The following is a 16,394-nucleotide window of genomic DNA, read 5'->3' as shown; positions in this document are numbered from 1 at the left end:
CAATAAACGTATGACTGTTCCCACCACTAACACATGACCCTACGCTGTGTTCACTGCATCATTCCATGTTTGCACTGATCACCACCTGCACTCATGTATATATCTTTCTACGTAGCACTCTTAATTCTTATTCTCATGTATATATCTCATGCATATATCTTTCTACGTAGCACTTTTAATTCTTATTCTTACTTTTATTTTTTTCATGTCTATTTAAGCGCAATTTATGACAGTATGTTTGCACTGAAGCACCGCAGCAATTTCCTGATGTTGTAAACCTGCTCAACATTTGGCAATAAACCCCTTTCTGATTCTGATTCTGATTCTGATTCTGATCTGCTCAAATTTACACAGCTTTCACATCACTTCATTGTAGGGGTCGAGTTTTTCTTTATTTGTTACCTGTATATGAATCTACAGTGTTCAGTTGAGTCACATTCCAAATATGCTGTGAAAAACTCTTTTTAAACGAGTCGTGCTGGAGTCAGTCAGATGATTTCCATAGAGAGGCACTTTGCATCAGCAGCACCATGCTCCAGTGCTCTGGGAGAGTTTATAGTCCTGAGAGTTGAACACTGGATGACTGACAGCTGTCCTTCATCACAACAGAAGCCACAGAAATCCTCCTCATCAAAAACATGACTTTGATCTGCGTCCTCATCTGGACTCTCCTCTGCTGCTGCTTCACAGGTAAAGTCCAGAGAATCAAACTCCTCTCCTCTATCAACATCTGTCCCTCTGAAATGAAGCCCACAAAACCATGAAGCTGCTTTATGTTTTTGTCTCTGTGTCCTCAGAGTCCAGAGGACAGATCACAGTGACTCAGCCTGGAGCAGTGAGCTCTGCTGTGGGAGCAACTGTGAGCATCAAGTGTACGACCAGTCAGAATGTTTATGTTTCTGGCAGCGCTCACTGTTTAGCCTGGTACCAACAGAAAGCTGGAGAAACTCCCAAACGTCTTATTTACTACACTAGCAGTCGACAATCAGGGATTCCAGCTCGTTTTACAGGCAGTGGATCAAACTCTGACTTCACTCTGACCATCAGTGGAGTCCAGGCTGAAGATGCAGCAGTTTATTACTGTCAGAGTTTTCACTATCCTAACAGTCAGTATGTGTTCACACAGTGAAAAACAGTCGTACAAAAACCTCCCTCAGTCAGACTGAACAGAAAGTGAAGTGACTGCTGCAGCTGGAAGATACTGCAGAGACTGATACAGTTCACTGAGGACACACACACACACACACACACACACACACACACACACACACACACACAGTGAAAGGCCATTTTTGTTGAAACACTTGTTTCCTGGTTAAGAGCATTGCTTAGAAACTCGTGTTTGGTTTACTTTTCATTTTCTGTTTGGGAAGATTGGGGAACATAAGGACCTGTTTTCTTGTTTTGGCATTGCTCACATCCAAAACAAATAAACTCCTCTATACCAAAAACGAACCTTCTTATCAACTCACATTGTTGTGCAAATAAAGTCATCCTGTTTTTATTAAGCTGTATATTTTCAAACTTGAACATTGTTAAAATGATTTGGTCGATGCTTCATCTTTCACTTTGTTATTCTCCTGGTCTTTCATTTGTTCAACTGTGATGCTAAAGTTCAAAAAACAAATCCCAGAATTGTTTTCAGTTAAGCTAAGCAGTGGCTTCATGTTCTAATTATCTTTAACATTACAGGGCTCTAGAATAACTTTTTGCCTTGGTTGCACTGGTGCGCCACTTTTTCAACCGCATTGCTTAACACCGCGGTTTTACATGTGCCCTTTTTTGGGGGGAAATTGCTGTCCATACAGACAATATTGATTTGTAAATGATTAACTAACAATCGTGTTCTTGTGCTTAAAGTGCTTTGGCACTCTTTGGCCATAAGAATGCAGAGATGGCACCGGGTGTTATGGCACGCCGTCTTTCTCTCGGTTCTGCAATGTTTGCATATTGTGTTCTTAGTGGTGTCCCTGCTAGCTTGGAAAACCCACTCCCTGTTGGTGTATGAGCGACAGACGCTTTTTAACATCCGTGACTCACTGCTGATGCTCCACAGTGTTAGCGAGCGATCTGGAGGAATCCCGCCGCCTCTGGCATCGGTGCCGGAGGAGCAGCTTCGCCGCGATCGCTGCTCTGCGCTTCCACAGGCCCCGCTGGTTTAGAAACTTATTCCCGTTAACGACAAGGAAGCAAGATGAACAGCAATTTTACTTGCTAGCAAGGGAGGCTGGTTGGAACCAGGCTCTTGGAGCTAAACGCTCCTCACCTGTCTGCTAGCCAGCATCAAGTAAACAGCCTTCCTTGCAGCTTTTTATTCTGAGAACACAAGCACTGTGTTTGTGTGTATGTGAGTGTGTATGTTTGTTTGGTGGTGCGTTTGTGTGACCTCCTGCTTATCAAAAGGGTCATAAAAGCAGGAAGCTTACTAACCAAGAAAACAGAACCCTCACACAGGATGTCCCTATAATGAAACACTACAGCCTCCCCCACCAACAAACAGGCTGGAGAGGTGGTCAGAGACAAAGGAATGTCTTTGACCATGCTGCTTGAACTAAGTCTTACACATTTAAGTAACACAATGACAACATTTAACAATTTGACTCCAACAGTCCCCCCTTTTTGTCAACTTTGTACATAAATTTCCACTTATGCACCCTTGTGTTTGACAGTTCAGTATAGGCTTCATTCACACACAGCTCCTCACATCATTCACTTCCTACTGCTGCAAAAGTTCACAGTTCATACATGTACGAAACGTGCTTAGCAATTATCCTACTTCTCATTCATCTCACACACAGGAAACTACATCCTGCAAGGAAACAAATGAATGTCAACAGTCAAAAACAAGAATCAACGTTCTCAAAAGAATATGCACTACAATCCAAATGTATGCAGACATAGGCATTCAAACACATCCGTTGGTTTTTGGTTTGTCCATGTGGCTTCCAGCTATCTTCAAAGCTGTAGCCTGGTCAACACTCCTCTTTATGACCCCTTTCAAACCCCCAAATCTTCTCACTGTAGACACCCTGTGGGGTGATCGAGTCACCTGGTGAATCATCTGCATTTACAACTCCTCTCCTTTCCTGTTGTCACTGCAGAAAAAGTTTTTTAAAGGAAATTGGATCAAGTTGTTTATGATCTTCTCCCCCCTTTTTGAGTCATGTCCACCCATGGCTCAAAACTCCAACCAACTTATATAAGTGTACATGATGTAAATGTAAACAAAAGAAAGCCCCTTTGACTGTCTGGCTTTTTCTTCATAATGATAGCCATATTAGGACACATAAAGGCAATGGTTATATATCTATATATTTTAGCACAAATGACAATATAAAAAATATCAATCCTAACAATGTCCATGTGTCAAAGTAACTGAGAATAAAAAACAGAAAACATGAAGGAGATATTCCTGGCCTGGCTTTTTATAGCAGATAATCTTAAAACTATTTTGCAATTTTGCATAATTTTAAAAAGTTTACATTTCTTCAGTATTGAACAGCAGAAAATAGGCTTTCTTGTCCGAGGTCATTGAAGTAAAAGAAAAAAAGACAGAGGCTGACAGCGCTGTAAACAACGGTAGACTGGTGGGTAATAAGCGAAGGAATAATGCAGAAAACAGAGATTTGAGACGGGAAACTGTTCTTGAAGTACAGAGAGAGAGAGAGCTGTGCATGAAGTGTGATTTTTATCTTGGTGGAAACAAAACAGTAAAGTAAGAGGGAATTCATGACGATGTTTATCAGATGTGAATAGTTTGTTGCTTCTTTTGCTGCTGGTTCAGTCAATTTTGCTTGGAGAGAGACAAAACCTGCAGCTCAGAATCAGCACAAAAAAAGACGTAAACAGCGCGGACCCGACGCATCAGAATCAGTGAGCTGTCGGCTTTCAGCCCGATGGCGTGTCCGTCTACGTGCCGTCGTGTGAGAAAGCAGAGAAAGCTGATTCTGATGCGTCGGGTCCGCGCTGTGTGTTTACACTGTGTGTCTTTGTGTGGAATCCGTTTACCTGCTCTCATTTACTGTTTGGTGGTTGATAAAATACTTTTGTGATCTTTAACCTGAGATTCCGGCGTTTCTGGGAAAATATATTTATTTTTAAAACTCGATTTAGGATTTAATGAATCAATGTCGCTTTATTCAAGCTACTCACCTCTCTCTATCTGCCTGTACTTTCAAACGTACAGACAGACTACATGAATATCTGAACTACGACCAATCAGAGAGGTCCCACCCCTGATTATCTCTGATTGGTTTAGACCACGATAGGAGCATAATGTGTGTCGGTTGTTGACCACAGGGAGAGTTTCAGAGTCGCAGAGAGTGTTTTTTTATTTATTTATTTTACTCGAGTAGTTTGTCGTACCGCTGCGACCTGAGATTATTTTTAATCGCACTTGCGACCAAATTGGTTGCACTCTACAGCCCTGCATTACATTAAATTTTCTACCTTACCTTTGCTCCAGTGGTAATTAGAGTGAAAGGACTTGAAAATCAAAGTTTTACTCGTCTCTGTAAAACAAATTATTCATACCACCTTTACTTAACAGGAGCTTTACTGTGATAGTTTTAATACATTCTTCTATATTTAGTATGGTTTTAATATTTTCGTATTTTAAATTACGCAGGATATATGATAAAACAATAATTTACTTGCAAAGAGTTTTAATTTCTACACAAATACTTTCATTATGTGGAAAAAAAGTATTTGAGATGGAATTGTTTTATTTGATCTGAGAACAAAAAGAAATTGTTCATTGTTAATATATTTAGATCATATAAACAATATACAGGTACATTTAGCAAAGAAAGTAAGAGAAAAAAATACTACAGACGGGCATCTGAGGGTGAGGGGAGCGTGCCAAGCTCCAATCGACAGCACAGAGGGAGTTCAATGATGGCATCATGATTCTGTGAGCAGCACAGAAACCAGAAGCTAGGGTGGTGATGGGGAATGACCGACGGCAATTTCCTATGAACATCACCTAATGCTGTGTCACTGTGCTAAGCATACTTTGACAATCTGAAGAGGGTCTTCCTTTGTGTCATTGTTGTTGTCATTTGCATCATGACCACTTCTACAAGACTGCTAAAGTGATTCAACAGGTGGGATCATAACAGCAGTAAAACAACTGGATCCAATACCCTTTCCGAGAAAGGTTTTCTGCAGAGATAAAAAGGACAATAGAGGAGTCATAAGTATTCCCCCCACAGGAAGCATGCCTGAAGTGAGGCGATGAGGGTTGATAGAGGCCATAAAAAAGGGCTCTATCATATAATCATATATGCTTAGAGGTATCAATTGTATAATGATAGAGGTCTGATCCTTGGTAGTCTGCAAAGACTCTTCCAGAGTGTTCTGGCATGCACACACATCCTAAGGTCATGAGTGAGGTCGTACCTTCTTTAAATAGTATGGGAGGACACCTACTCTGTATCTGTTTAAGTATAAGAGCCTTTTGTTTAGGTGGACCGCTGGACTCCTGGCACCAGCTTACACACACACACACACACACACACACACACACACACACACACACACACACACACAATTCCCAATAAAAGGCAGCAAGCGGAGGCCATCGTTGGGGTCATTTTGTGGTAGACACCGACGAGGCCTCCATTGCAAATAAATCGATCGATCGCTGACTGTCTCGTTTTCTTCATGATGAATTAGTCTCTAAACCAGCGGGGCTTGTGGAAACACAGACCCAACAACACCCAGGTAGAAGACGAGTATTAATAACTGACTGCACACTTATTTCCACACTGTCATCCTCGAGTAGGTGAGAGGGAACGAAGTCTTGCCCCAAAGACATTTTGTAGGTTTGCTGGCTCCTTAGAGTACGAGCACCTGGATGACTGAGAACCTTCACAGATCTATTTTCAAGCTGAGCTCAAAGGTCATAGCCAAGCTTTTTTCAATACACTGCTCAGCTTTCTTTATCATAATCGTACACATCATGGTTTTGGGAGCTTCATTTCAGAGAAATAATTTTTGCAAGATGAGAGATTGTTTCCCGAGACTTTCTCCAACTTTTCCTTGCTGTGCAAAAAATGATGGTATTTGTTTAAGAGATCTACAGTGTGTGTGTGTGTGTGTGTGTGTCCTCAGTGAACTGTATCAGTCTCTGCAGTATCTTCCAGCTGCAGCAGTCACTTCAGTTTCTGTTCAGTCTGACTGAGGGAGGTTTTTGTACGACTGTTTTTCACTGTGTGCTCACCCACAGACTGTTAGGATAGTGCCAACACATACAGTAATAAACTGCTGCATCTTCAGCCTGGACTCCACTGATGGTCAGAGTGAAGTCAGAGTTTGATCCACTGCCTGTAAAACGAGCTGGAATCCCTGATTGTCGAGTGCTAGCGTAGTAAATGAGCAGTTTAGGAACTCCTCCATCTTTCTGTTGGTACCAGGCCAAATGGTTGTTGCCATAAACATCCTGACTGGTCGTACACTTGATGCTCACAGTTGCTCCCACAGCAGAGCTCACTGCTCCAGGCTGAGTCACTGTATATTGTCCTCTGGACTCTGAGGACACAGAGACAAAAACATAAAGCAGCTTCATGGTTTTGTGGGCTTCATTTCAGAGGGACAGATGTTGATAGAGGAGAGGAGTTTGATTCTCTGGACTTTACCTGTGAAGCAGCAGCAGAGGAGAGTCCAGATGAGGACGCAGATCAAAGTCATGTTTTTGATGAGGAGGATTTCTGTGGCTTCTGTTGTGATGAAGGACAGCTGTCAGTCATCCAGTGTTCAACTCTCAGGACTATAAACTCTCCCAGAGCACTGGAGCATGGTGCTGCTGATGCAAAGTGCCTCTCTATGGAAATCATCTGACTGACAGAAACATGCAAGTTAGAATAGAAAGCCTTTTTTTGTCACTATAAAGTTGTACAAAGAGATACAGAGAAAATGAGACAAAGACACAAATTTGCAGGGGGAGAAGTGCCAGAAACACATTATATTAGATTAATATTTCAAACATGACAAAATGCTAATCTTACAGCAGCTGCTGTGTGTGTTGCATCATATTGCTGTAATTGTTTATATGCTTTATATATTCTGAGCTAAGTTGATCTATAGTGTTACATCATATTCTATAAGGATGTTATGTGTTTGTAGACTTTCTGCCCAGTTTGACCCATTTAGCAGACGTCAGCCTGTTTAAGGCTCTGATATCTATTCTGTATGACTTAAAGCAGTTATGACATGGTCTGATTTTCTCACCCAATAAAGGAATATTTCATATATCAGTCTACTCTTCATTTTATCAGACACAGTTTTCACAGCTCGTACATTTTCCTTTTCACACATGTATGTAAGCATTGAGCCAAATTTAGTAATGCCAACATATTAAACGAACAATATTTGTCTCTTATGTATAATACATCTGTATATACACTTTTGAGTGAAGATTTAAGGTGATAGAAAATATAAACTGCAACTTGAATCTTTCAAGTTCAAGCTCACTGCTGTAATATATGTATATACACACACACACACACACACATATATATATATATATATATATTTCCAGTCCTCAGATACTCAACTAATCAAAGTGATGTCATGACAAAAATGAATGACCAACAAGACATTTTTTCTCCTTCATTTCTGTCACACAAAGCTGTATGAAATGTTTCTCGCGGTTAGCATCATGGTTGCTAGGCAACCTGAACAGCGCGACGCAGGCTAGACCGTCCCATTTCACAAGCCTCTCACTTCCGCACTTCTCGTACTCATAGTACGCACCGTACGCAGTACACGTAGTGCGCGTACTTCAAGCTTGCAGACCCTGAATTGGGACACAGCCACGGACTTTACACAGAGACCTGACTGAACTGGAACAGAGGGAGCATGGGAACCAAACCTAGGAACTAGAAATCACAGCAAAAGACATAACCAGAATAACCTAAAGCATAAGATAATAATAATTAACACAAAACACTGGGTCACATGACCCAGGACCATGACACTTATAGCACTAGAATTAAATAATAAGGGAAGGATTCTGGATCAGCATCATGATGAAAACTTGTGGCCGTAGTATATACAGAATTCTGGAGAAGGTATAAAATGTCACCGTATGTGTGTGTGTGTGTGTGTTTTATGTGTATGGATTTTTTAAATTATTACTCATCATATATTACTGTCTATTAAAGTCCTGTAGTAATTTGTCCATCAGCCTTTGGAAGGTGGCCGGTGCCCCATGTAGGCCAAATGGCATCACCGTGAACTGGAACAGGCCGGCAGGTGTCCTGAAGGCGGTGTGCGGTCGAGAAGACTCCTCCAGTGGCACTTGCCAGTAACCTTTGCAAAGATCCAAGGTGGTGATGTACCTGGCCGCTCCGATCTTCTCCAGCAAATCCTCGGTTCGAGGCATGGGGTAGGCATCAAACTCTGAAATGGAATTAAGCTTCCGGAAATCAATGCAGATGCGTAGGGAGCCATCTTTGAAGATGATGACCACCGGGCTACACCACTCTGAGCAGGACGGCTCTATCACCCCAAGCTCCAGCATCTTCTCCACCTCCTGTCGCAGTTTATCCACTAGGTGTTGTGGAACCCGGTATGGACGTTGGCGGATGGGATGTCCATCCTTTAGGCGTATCACATGTTCGACAAGGGTGGTCCTGCCGGGGTTAACTGAACACAGAGATGAAGTCTCCCAAAGGACTTGGAATAGCTCAGCAGCCTGCTGTGGGGTAAGATGAGTCAGCACCGGAGACATCGTATCGGCTCCCTGCTCGGGTTCTGTCTTCCCTTCTCTTGGCATTTCTCTTGCCATCAGAGCTTTCGCAGGGGCCTGGTGGGCACGCTCTTCCCATTCTTTCAGGAGATTCACATGGTAAGTCTGCTTCGGTTTCCTCTTTTCAGGATGATGAATCTCATAGGTCACTGGCCCCATTCTGCGAAGAACTGTGTATGGCCCTTGCCATTTCGCCAGAAGTTTACTGTTGGCTGACGGGAGAAGTAACAACACCTTTTGACCAGGTTGAAATTCACGTTGCCGGGCCTGTTGGTCATACCAGGTCTTCTGGCTTCGTTGAGCGTCTCGCAGGTTGACCTCGGCCTCTTCATGGTATCTCCCCAACCGATCTCTCATTTCCAGCACAAATTGCACCACTCCTTTATCATTTGGAGCAGAAGCAGGAGACTCCCAACCCTTCCGGAGGAGATCCAATGGCCCCTGCACATCCCAACCATAGAGTAGCTCGAATGGTGAGAAACCAGTGGAAGCCTGGGGAACTTCTCTGTACACAAACAGCAGGAAGGGTAGCCACTGGTCCCAGTCTTTCCCAGTGTCTGACACAAACTTCTGCAGCATCCTCTTCAGAGTTTGGTTGAACCTCTCCACTAACCCATCTGTCTGTGTATGGTAGGGTGACGTCCTGATGGCAGAGATGCCTAGCTGGTTGTGGAAGAGCTGCATCAACCTAGAGGTAAAGTTAGTCCCTTGGTCGGTCAAAATCTCATCTGGTATCCCCACCCGGGAGAACAGCTGTACCAGTGCACGCAGAACATTGGGTGCCATGAGCGCACACAGGGGGAACGCTTCTGGGAAATGAGTCGCATAATCACACACCACCAAAATGTACTGATGACCCCGACTACTTTTTACCAGAGGACCCACAATGTCCATAGCTATCCTACGGAAGGGGGTGGAGATGACCGGAAGTGGCTGTGGCAGGGCCCTGTCTGACTTGCGAGCTGGACAAGTTTTCTGGCAGGTAGGGCATGTACGGCAATATTTTTGTATGTCTGTGTACATTGATGGCCAAAAGAAACGTGAGCTAACTCACATATAGGTTTTTTGGCGACGCAGATGACCTGCCCAGGGGAGGGTATGTGCTAATTGCATAATGAGGGGTCTACAACTAGAAGGTATCACAAGCCGTTGGTGGTCACCGTCAACTGCATACAACACATTTTTGTCAACAATGAACTTCTCTTTCCCTCCCCATTTCCCAGTTCCCCCTTCAGTCACATTAGCAAAGAAAACTTTCAACGTTTCATCCTCCCTTTGCAACAGTGATATTTTCTGGTACATCCCATTTCATGCTCTTAGTGTCCGGCCCCTTTGACCATAGCTGCTTCTCAATGCGGCGTTGGCGGCGGGATTTTCTTGGCCCATTAGTGCCACCCTCGCACAGACTACTGTCAAAGTCTGGCAAGGGTTGGCATCCAGCCTTCATTTGGGCTCTAGTGACCACTGGGCCAGACACGTTTAATTTAGCATTCCCCTTATCCCCCACATCAGTCTCTGTCCACTGTTCTTCTTTTTCTTGCAGCAAGTCCATGAGTACAGACAAGTGCATCCCCAGAATAACCTCTACAGGCAAGTTCTGTACCACCCCAACTGACAACAGGTATGGCTGTTCGTTAATAGTCACTGTTACCTCCACTTTTGGGTATGGATGTTTATCGCCATGCACACATAAAACTTCTTCCTGTCTGCTATAGTCCACACTGTTCACTGGTACCAAACTATGCTTAATTAAAGACATAAAACTACCAGTGTCCAGCAAAGCAGTAGCCTGCAGACCATTGACCTTTACTTTTTTATAGCGTTGCACATCCACTGGCTGGACCCTTGTGGGCTCCATCTCCAGCCGGGGTGCATAGCAGGCACCAGTGACTTTAGCCTTCCGGATAGGGCATACCGAGGCTTTATGACCTGGCTGCTGGCAATAATAACAAAGAAAGTCCTTACCCGCTCCTCGTAAGTTTGATGCCTTGGGGTTTTCTGGTGGCTCTGGGTTGCTCTCCCTTTTCAGAAGACCCGATGATGGGAGTGGTGGTCGCTGTGGCATCCCAGATGAGCGTGCAGGTGGTGCTCCTTTACGCACATTGAAGTACTGTGACACCAGCTTAGCAGCGGTCAGTCCATCTGCTGGCTCATGCTCCCTCACCCAGGTCCTGACCTCCCCTGGAAGTACCTGGATTAACTGCTCCAAGATGATAGCTTCTCCCATCTCTTCTTTAGTATGCTGCTCTGGTCGGATCCAGCGCCGATAGAGGCCCTTCAGGCGATAATAGGTCTCAGTGGGGATCTCACCAGGTGGAACTGTATTGGACCGGAACCTCTGCCGATACGTCTCAGGGGAAATGTCAAATTTGGTTAGCAACGCCGCTTTTAAATCTTCATAACGATGGGCTCTTTCTTCATCCATTGCAGTGTAGGCCTCCAACGCCTTCCCCAATAGCAGTGGAACCAGACGACAGGCCCATTCACTCTCTGGCCATCTCCAGGTTTTGGCAACTCGCTCAAAACGCAACAAATAGTTCTCAATGTCTTCCCCCATCTGATAGGGTGGAATTTTTGGCCCAACAGATCGCATCCACTCTGAGACTGACTGGTCGAGGCTGTTGGTCACTGCTTGTGACTGACGAGAGGGAACCTCCTCTGGGGGATCCCGGTATCCTCTTTGACGTGCAGGTGTAGGCAGTACCATTCTGGGGCTGCTTGCTGTTGCGATGCTTGGCGTGGCCATTGCTGCTGTGGTGCTTGCTCCGGCTGGTGCTTGGGCTGGACTTTGCTGACCAGCAAAATCTGAATGCAGCTGAGCGTTGGGAGGGGAAACAGTCCTCAGCCCCCTGAGTTCTGCCAAAAAAACCTCCTCTCTCCTTTGCTGTCCCGCCAGGAAGTCCCTCATCATCGCAATCAGCTCTCCATTTGGGTCACGTGCTGAGGTCGAAGCTGTAGGCAATTCTGGACCAATCCTGCCGGAAACCTCCTCCTCCTCCTCTGCTGAAGAAGACGACGCCGGCACTGTGTCCCATGCCAGCTCCTCTGCTGTCTTCTCCACTGGAAGCTCATGCTGCTGGGACCGCAGCCCTGTGCGCTTAACTGGGAGGCGCGTTTTCCTCTTCCGACTAGCAATCCCACTTCTGACACCATATGTCGCGGGGTCCTCTCCTAAACTTCTCCCGAACAAATGCAGGCGTAGTCAGGAAGCATTCAGTGTGGATAATTTATTCTGCCGGCCTCCCAGGTGCACAAAAGATTATTTACAAAGAAAATAGGAAACTAACTTAAGTCAACACAAAACAAACATCTATATACAAAACACAGTCTGCATGTTACCCTCTCTGTAACATCTCACTGAAAGAACCCAGGTAGGCCCTGACAGCCTTCTTTTATACCCCATGACCCCTCCCACTAGGCATAATAGTCATCTCTTTATTATTTCTTTCACCAAACAATCTTTCCCCCTCAGCTTATTTCCAGCTGTATTCCTACAATACATATATGTATATACAGACATTTATGGCCAATTCCAGGCAGCCTACAGTGTTTCACAACAACAAAAAAACAAACAAAAAAAATAATGCAGTTCGCGTGACCTTTCAAGCGCGCGCAAACCCACTATTTGAACCCGAGAACACCATACCATCGGCTTGCATAACCCCCGTACAATCGGCGATCACAGCGAGTCTCCGCGACCGGCTTTATTAAAGGTAAGTGGGAAAATATGTTGGCCACCTTCTGCGCTGCTCAAAATATACCTCTCACCCCTTTTTGTCTATCTGCCCGGTCGACGAAAAGACGCGCAGTAATTGTAGAAACTAATGGTGGTGGTGCATGTATGCGCCCAGATCAGCTGTCTGCGGCCCGGGACGGTGTAACTCCGTCACAACAGGGAACAATAACGCCTGTACCAGTTGTTGTATAGCAGAGGTGCTCAAGTATAAAAACAATAATAAACACAATGCTTTGGTTCTATAACATTTTTCTATCATTACTTTATTTTGGATTAGGTGCATGAGCTTTTAAGTATGGATAATTAAATAATAGATTAATGAAACACCAGAGTGTGCCCTGTTCTGAGATGTACAGCAAGTGGAGAGTGACAGATGAGATGAGGAGATGGAAGAGTGACTCACAGGCAGAGCCGAGTTCATTTCCCACAGTTTTGTGGTTTAATGCTTCTGAGCGCTGTCACCAATCTTTGCATTTTATTATCATCTCATAACACTTCTTTAATCAGCTACCATCTCTGCTGTGGACTTTTTACTGTCTACAGTCTCAAAGCAACACAGACCTCCATCACTATCTGCAGCAGGAGCAGCAGCAACCCCTCAACAGCAACAGTGTTGTTGTTATTCAGCCTGGTTCTACGTGCCCCTTTTGAACTTTGAGCACCCGTCCCTTCCAGCATCTCTGCACGGCCCTGCTCAGAATCATTCATCTGTTTTAGGTTGACATTTTATATGTTTTGTAGAATAACAGGACAAACTGTGAGACTGGAAAGACCTGAGTTTCATGCTCTGTTTTGTGACGTAGTGTGCAATGCTCAGCAGTATTATCATTTTAACTGGTTCTGTGCGCGATCTGAAGACACTAAGTGTTTGTGAGAGAACATAAAACTGTTTTGATGCATTTGTCAGGTTTTACCTGATGAGTTTTAAGTTTTGTGATTGTAGCTTGAAAATTAATTTTAATGTTTAGAGTTATGATAAAGAAGGTGGAAGCATTAAAGTGATGTATCGTAACAGTTGTAAAATGTAAATGACCAAATTGGATTATTGGAATATAGTTTTATTGTGTTTCGTTGTTTTTATGTAAAAATTATAATATTAATATGTTATGAAATTATGATTTAAAGAATTCATATTGTTGAGTTTGTTTGTCTCAGAGTCAGAGAGCCGTGTCTCTCTACAGTCAGAGGTTTTTGTACGGCGGCTCAATGAGTTTGTATCACTGTGGTACACGTTCGGTGGAGGAACCAGACTGCAAGTTGGAAGTAAGTCAGCCGTAGAGCTTTTTTTTTTTTAAATGTAATTTTCTTTTCTTTAATTTCATTTAATATGAAAGGCTAGGAAACTTTTTATGTAACTGATTAATTATTTTATTCATAAATTCTGTCCTAAGAAACAAAGTCAGCTTTGGAAATGAATATTCAGACACTCAGGACAATTTCCAATGAAAATCTGGGATGTTTCATATTATTCATTATTATTTCTAGTTCTGATGGTAAAGTTGTATTTTGAGGGCTTGTAGGTTTAGTTCAGTCACACAGAGAGCCGTGTCTCTCTACAGTCAGAGGTTTTTGTACGGCGCCTCAATGAGTTTGTATCACTGTGGTGGACTTTTGGTGGAGGAACCAGACTGCAAGTTGGAAGTAAGTCAAACTTAAACCTCATTTACTTTAGCAAATTTCTTTCTTTTGATTATCTTAACTTTTCTGTTCAATGCGCCTAAAAAAACCTCAGGAAAATAGTTTTTAGATAAATCTTCATGAAGAAACAAAGTTAGCTTCAGAATAAATGTTAAAATGAATATTAAACACAATATAAAACATCAGAGTGGACTTGAGGATATTTTACATATACATACATCTGGTTAAGTCTCGAGAGCTTTTAGTTTTAATCCAGTCTGACAGAGTCAGAGAGCCGTGTCTCTCTACAGTCAGAGGTTTTTGTACGGTGGCTCAATGAGTTTGTATCACTGTGGTGGACTTTTGGTGGAGGAACCAGACTGCAAGTTGGAAGTAAGTCAGACTTGGAGCTTTTTTTTTTTAAATGTAATTTTCTTTTCTTTTCTTTAATTTCATTTAATATGAAAGGTTAGGAAACTTTTTGTGTAACTGATTAATTATTTTATTCATAAATTTTGTCCTAAGAAACAAAGTCAGCTTTGGAAATGATTATTCAGACACTCAGGACAATTTCCAATGAAAAAAGTTAAACTGCACAGAGTGAAGATAAAGATCTCTGGTGTTCTTATTGTATCATATCATTTACAACAATGTAAGCAATAAAAAAAACACATGAGGTAAGTAGTGGTATTGAGTTTCTTATCCAGAACAAGCTGTTTATTATGAAGAACTGATGATGTGGAAGCTTAACATCTTTTAAAAGTGTTGACACATCTTTGTTTTTGTTTTGTTTTTTATTTCCAGTGTAGTTTGAACATATTTCAGCTCAAACTGTGTGATGATTCTCTCTGTGCTGATATGCATGAGAGGTTTCTTAAAGGGAAGTGAAACAATGTGTGAGTGAATGACTGGTGGAGCAGAAAAAACACCTGACAGAAACTTCTTAACGGAGAAATTCAAATTGTGGTTCGTGCCCTCTAAGCTGATTGGTGTTTCCTAGGTGATGCCCGCCCCGCCCTGAAGGTGCTGGGTCCCTCCAGTGAGGAGCTGAAACAGGGGAAGGCTACAGTCATGTGTGTGGCCAACAAGGGCTTCCCCTCAGACTGGAGTCTGTCCTGGAAGGTGGATGGCAGTGGCAGCATCAGCTGGGAGGAGAGCAGGAGCCCCGTGGTGCAGGAGAACGACGGCCTCTACAGCTGGAGCAGCACCCTGAGGCTCCCTGCAGACCACTGGATGAAGGTGGGCTCTGTGACCTGTGAGGCCACCCAGGGCTCCCACACTGTGGTCTCAGAGCCACTGATGAGAGACCAGTGTCCCCAGTCCTGACCTGACTAACTGTGACTTTCATGCTGGTCTTACTTTCAGTCTGCACTCTGTAGCTTTAAAAAAAAAAATCTAATTTCTTCTCTCATTTTTCATTGCTTTGTTTAAAGTTTAAAGTTTGTTTAAAGTTTTAAAGAATAAAAAAATATCTACATTAAATAAGAATCGAGTCTTTGTCTTACTTTTGTGGTGATGTCAATATTAAACTCTAAATAATGATTTCCAGGGTTCTAATTGGAAGCCAGTGTGCTATCTGTAGTCAATATGAGTCAGTAGAATTAAGCCACTTTCAATACATGAAGTAAAGCAAAGTTTATGTTAAAGAGTAAGTGCGAAGGGGAATTGAGAGACACTGCCATTACTAAGCAGGATATTAAAGACATTACATTTATGCAAATTCATTACATGCTGTGTAATGAAATGTTTCAGCATGTTGCAGTTTGTTGTATAAAACACTGACTGCGCAGGTGGAGCAGAAAAGCGCTGTATAAGAATGAGTCTATTCTCGTGATCAGTGTTGGGGCAGGTATTTTAAGAAGTCATTTAATATACAGAGTTTTTTTGTTAAAAGTATTCAGTACGTTATTTTGGTGTTTTTTTTTTCTGTAAAATCACCTGAAACACAACATGTCATAACTGTCATTGAACAATATGAACTTGTAGGCTACAGTCTCTCACACCAACATAAGTCCCTATCCTAATGACGACACACATATTTTCTTTCTCTTGGCATTTAGGTATATGAATACCTGTCAAGGGTCCTTGACATACAGGTCTCCGACTCGGAGGACAAAAATTAATGTCCTGTGTCTTAGGAGGGCAGGATTGCTTTGCTTTTTCATTATACGATGCTTCGCAGTACACAGCAAATTCAAAAGTGTTAAATGTTTTGGTGTTAATAGTCTTCTTGCAAAAGTAGAGTTAATTTTACTCTAAGCAGAGTCACATTCTTTTAATGTAACTCTG

General features: G+C 42.9%; 1 protein-coding gene and 1 pseudogene across 2 annotated transcripts in view; both read left to right on the top strand.

The window, feature by feature from the left end:
- The window catches only part of LOC146643092 (Ig kappa-b4 chain C region pseudogene), a 137,350-nt pseudogene that overhangs the window by 77,516 nt on the left and 43,440 nt on the right, over positions 1-16,394 (top strand). The window lies entirely within an intron of this gene.
- Positions 152-15,578, top strand: LOC146643095 (immunoglobulin kappa light chain-like). Its single transcript, XM_085395298.1, has 4 exons — positions 152-690; positions 798-1,114; positions 13,700-13,751; positions 15,106-15,578. Exons 1-4 carry the CDS (start codon positions 639-641, stop codon positions 15,429-15,431), a joined length of 747 nt encoding a protein of 248 aa, XP_085251424.1. The 5' UTR covers positions 152-638; the 3' UTR covers positions 15,432-15,578.

The sequence above is a fragment of the Rhamphochromis longiceps genome, linkage group LG22 (genome assembly GCF_057381845.1).
Source record: "Rhamphochromis longiceps isolate RC_006_pf linkage group LG22, R_longiceps_female_GT1.1, whole genome shotgun sequence".
NCBI lineage: Eukaryota > Metazoa > Chordata > Actinopteri > Cichliformes > Cichlidae > Rhamphochromis > Rhamphochromis longiceps.
This window is presented reverse-complemented; position numbering and strand designations above follow the sequence as displayed.

What these genes read in the sequence shown, in the direction of transcription:
- LOC146643095 (XM_085395298.1), top strand. Translation starts at nt 639, where the DNA reads ATGACTTTGATCTGCGTCCTCATCTGGACTCTCCTCTGCTGCTGCTTC. An exon ending in ACTATCCTAACAGTCAGTAT is followed by an intron (nt 1,115 to 13,699) that starts GTGTTCACACAG and finishes CGGCTCAATGAG; the next exon opens with TTTGTATCACTGTGGTACAC. An exon ending in AACCAGACTGCAAGTTGGAA is followed by an intron (nt 13,752 to 15,105) that starts GTAAGTCAGCCG and finishes GGTGTTTCCTAG; the next exon opens with GTGATGCCCGCCCCGCCCTG.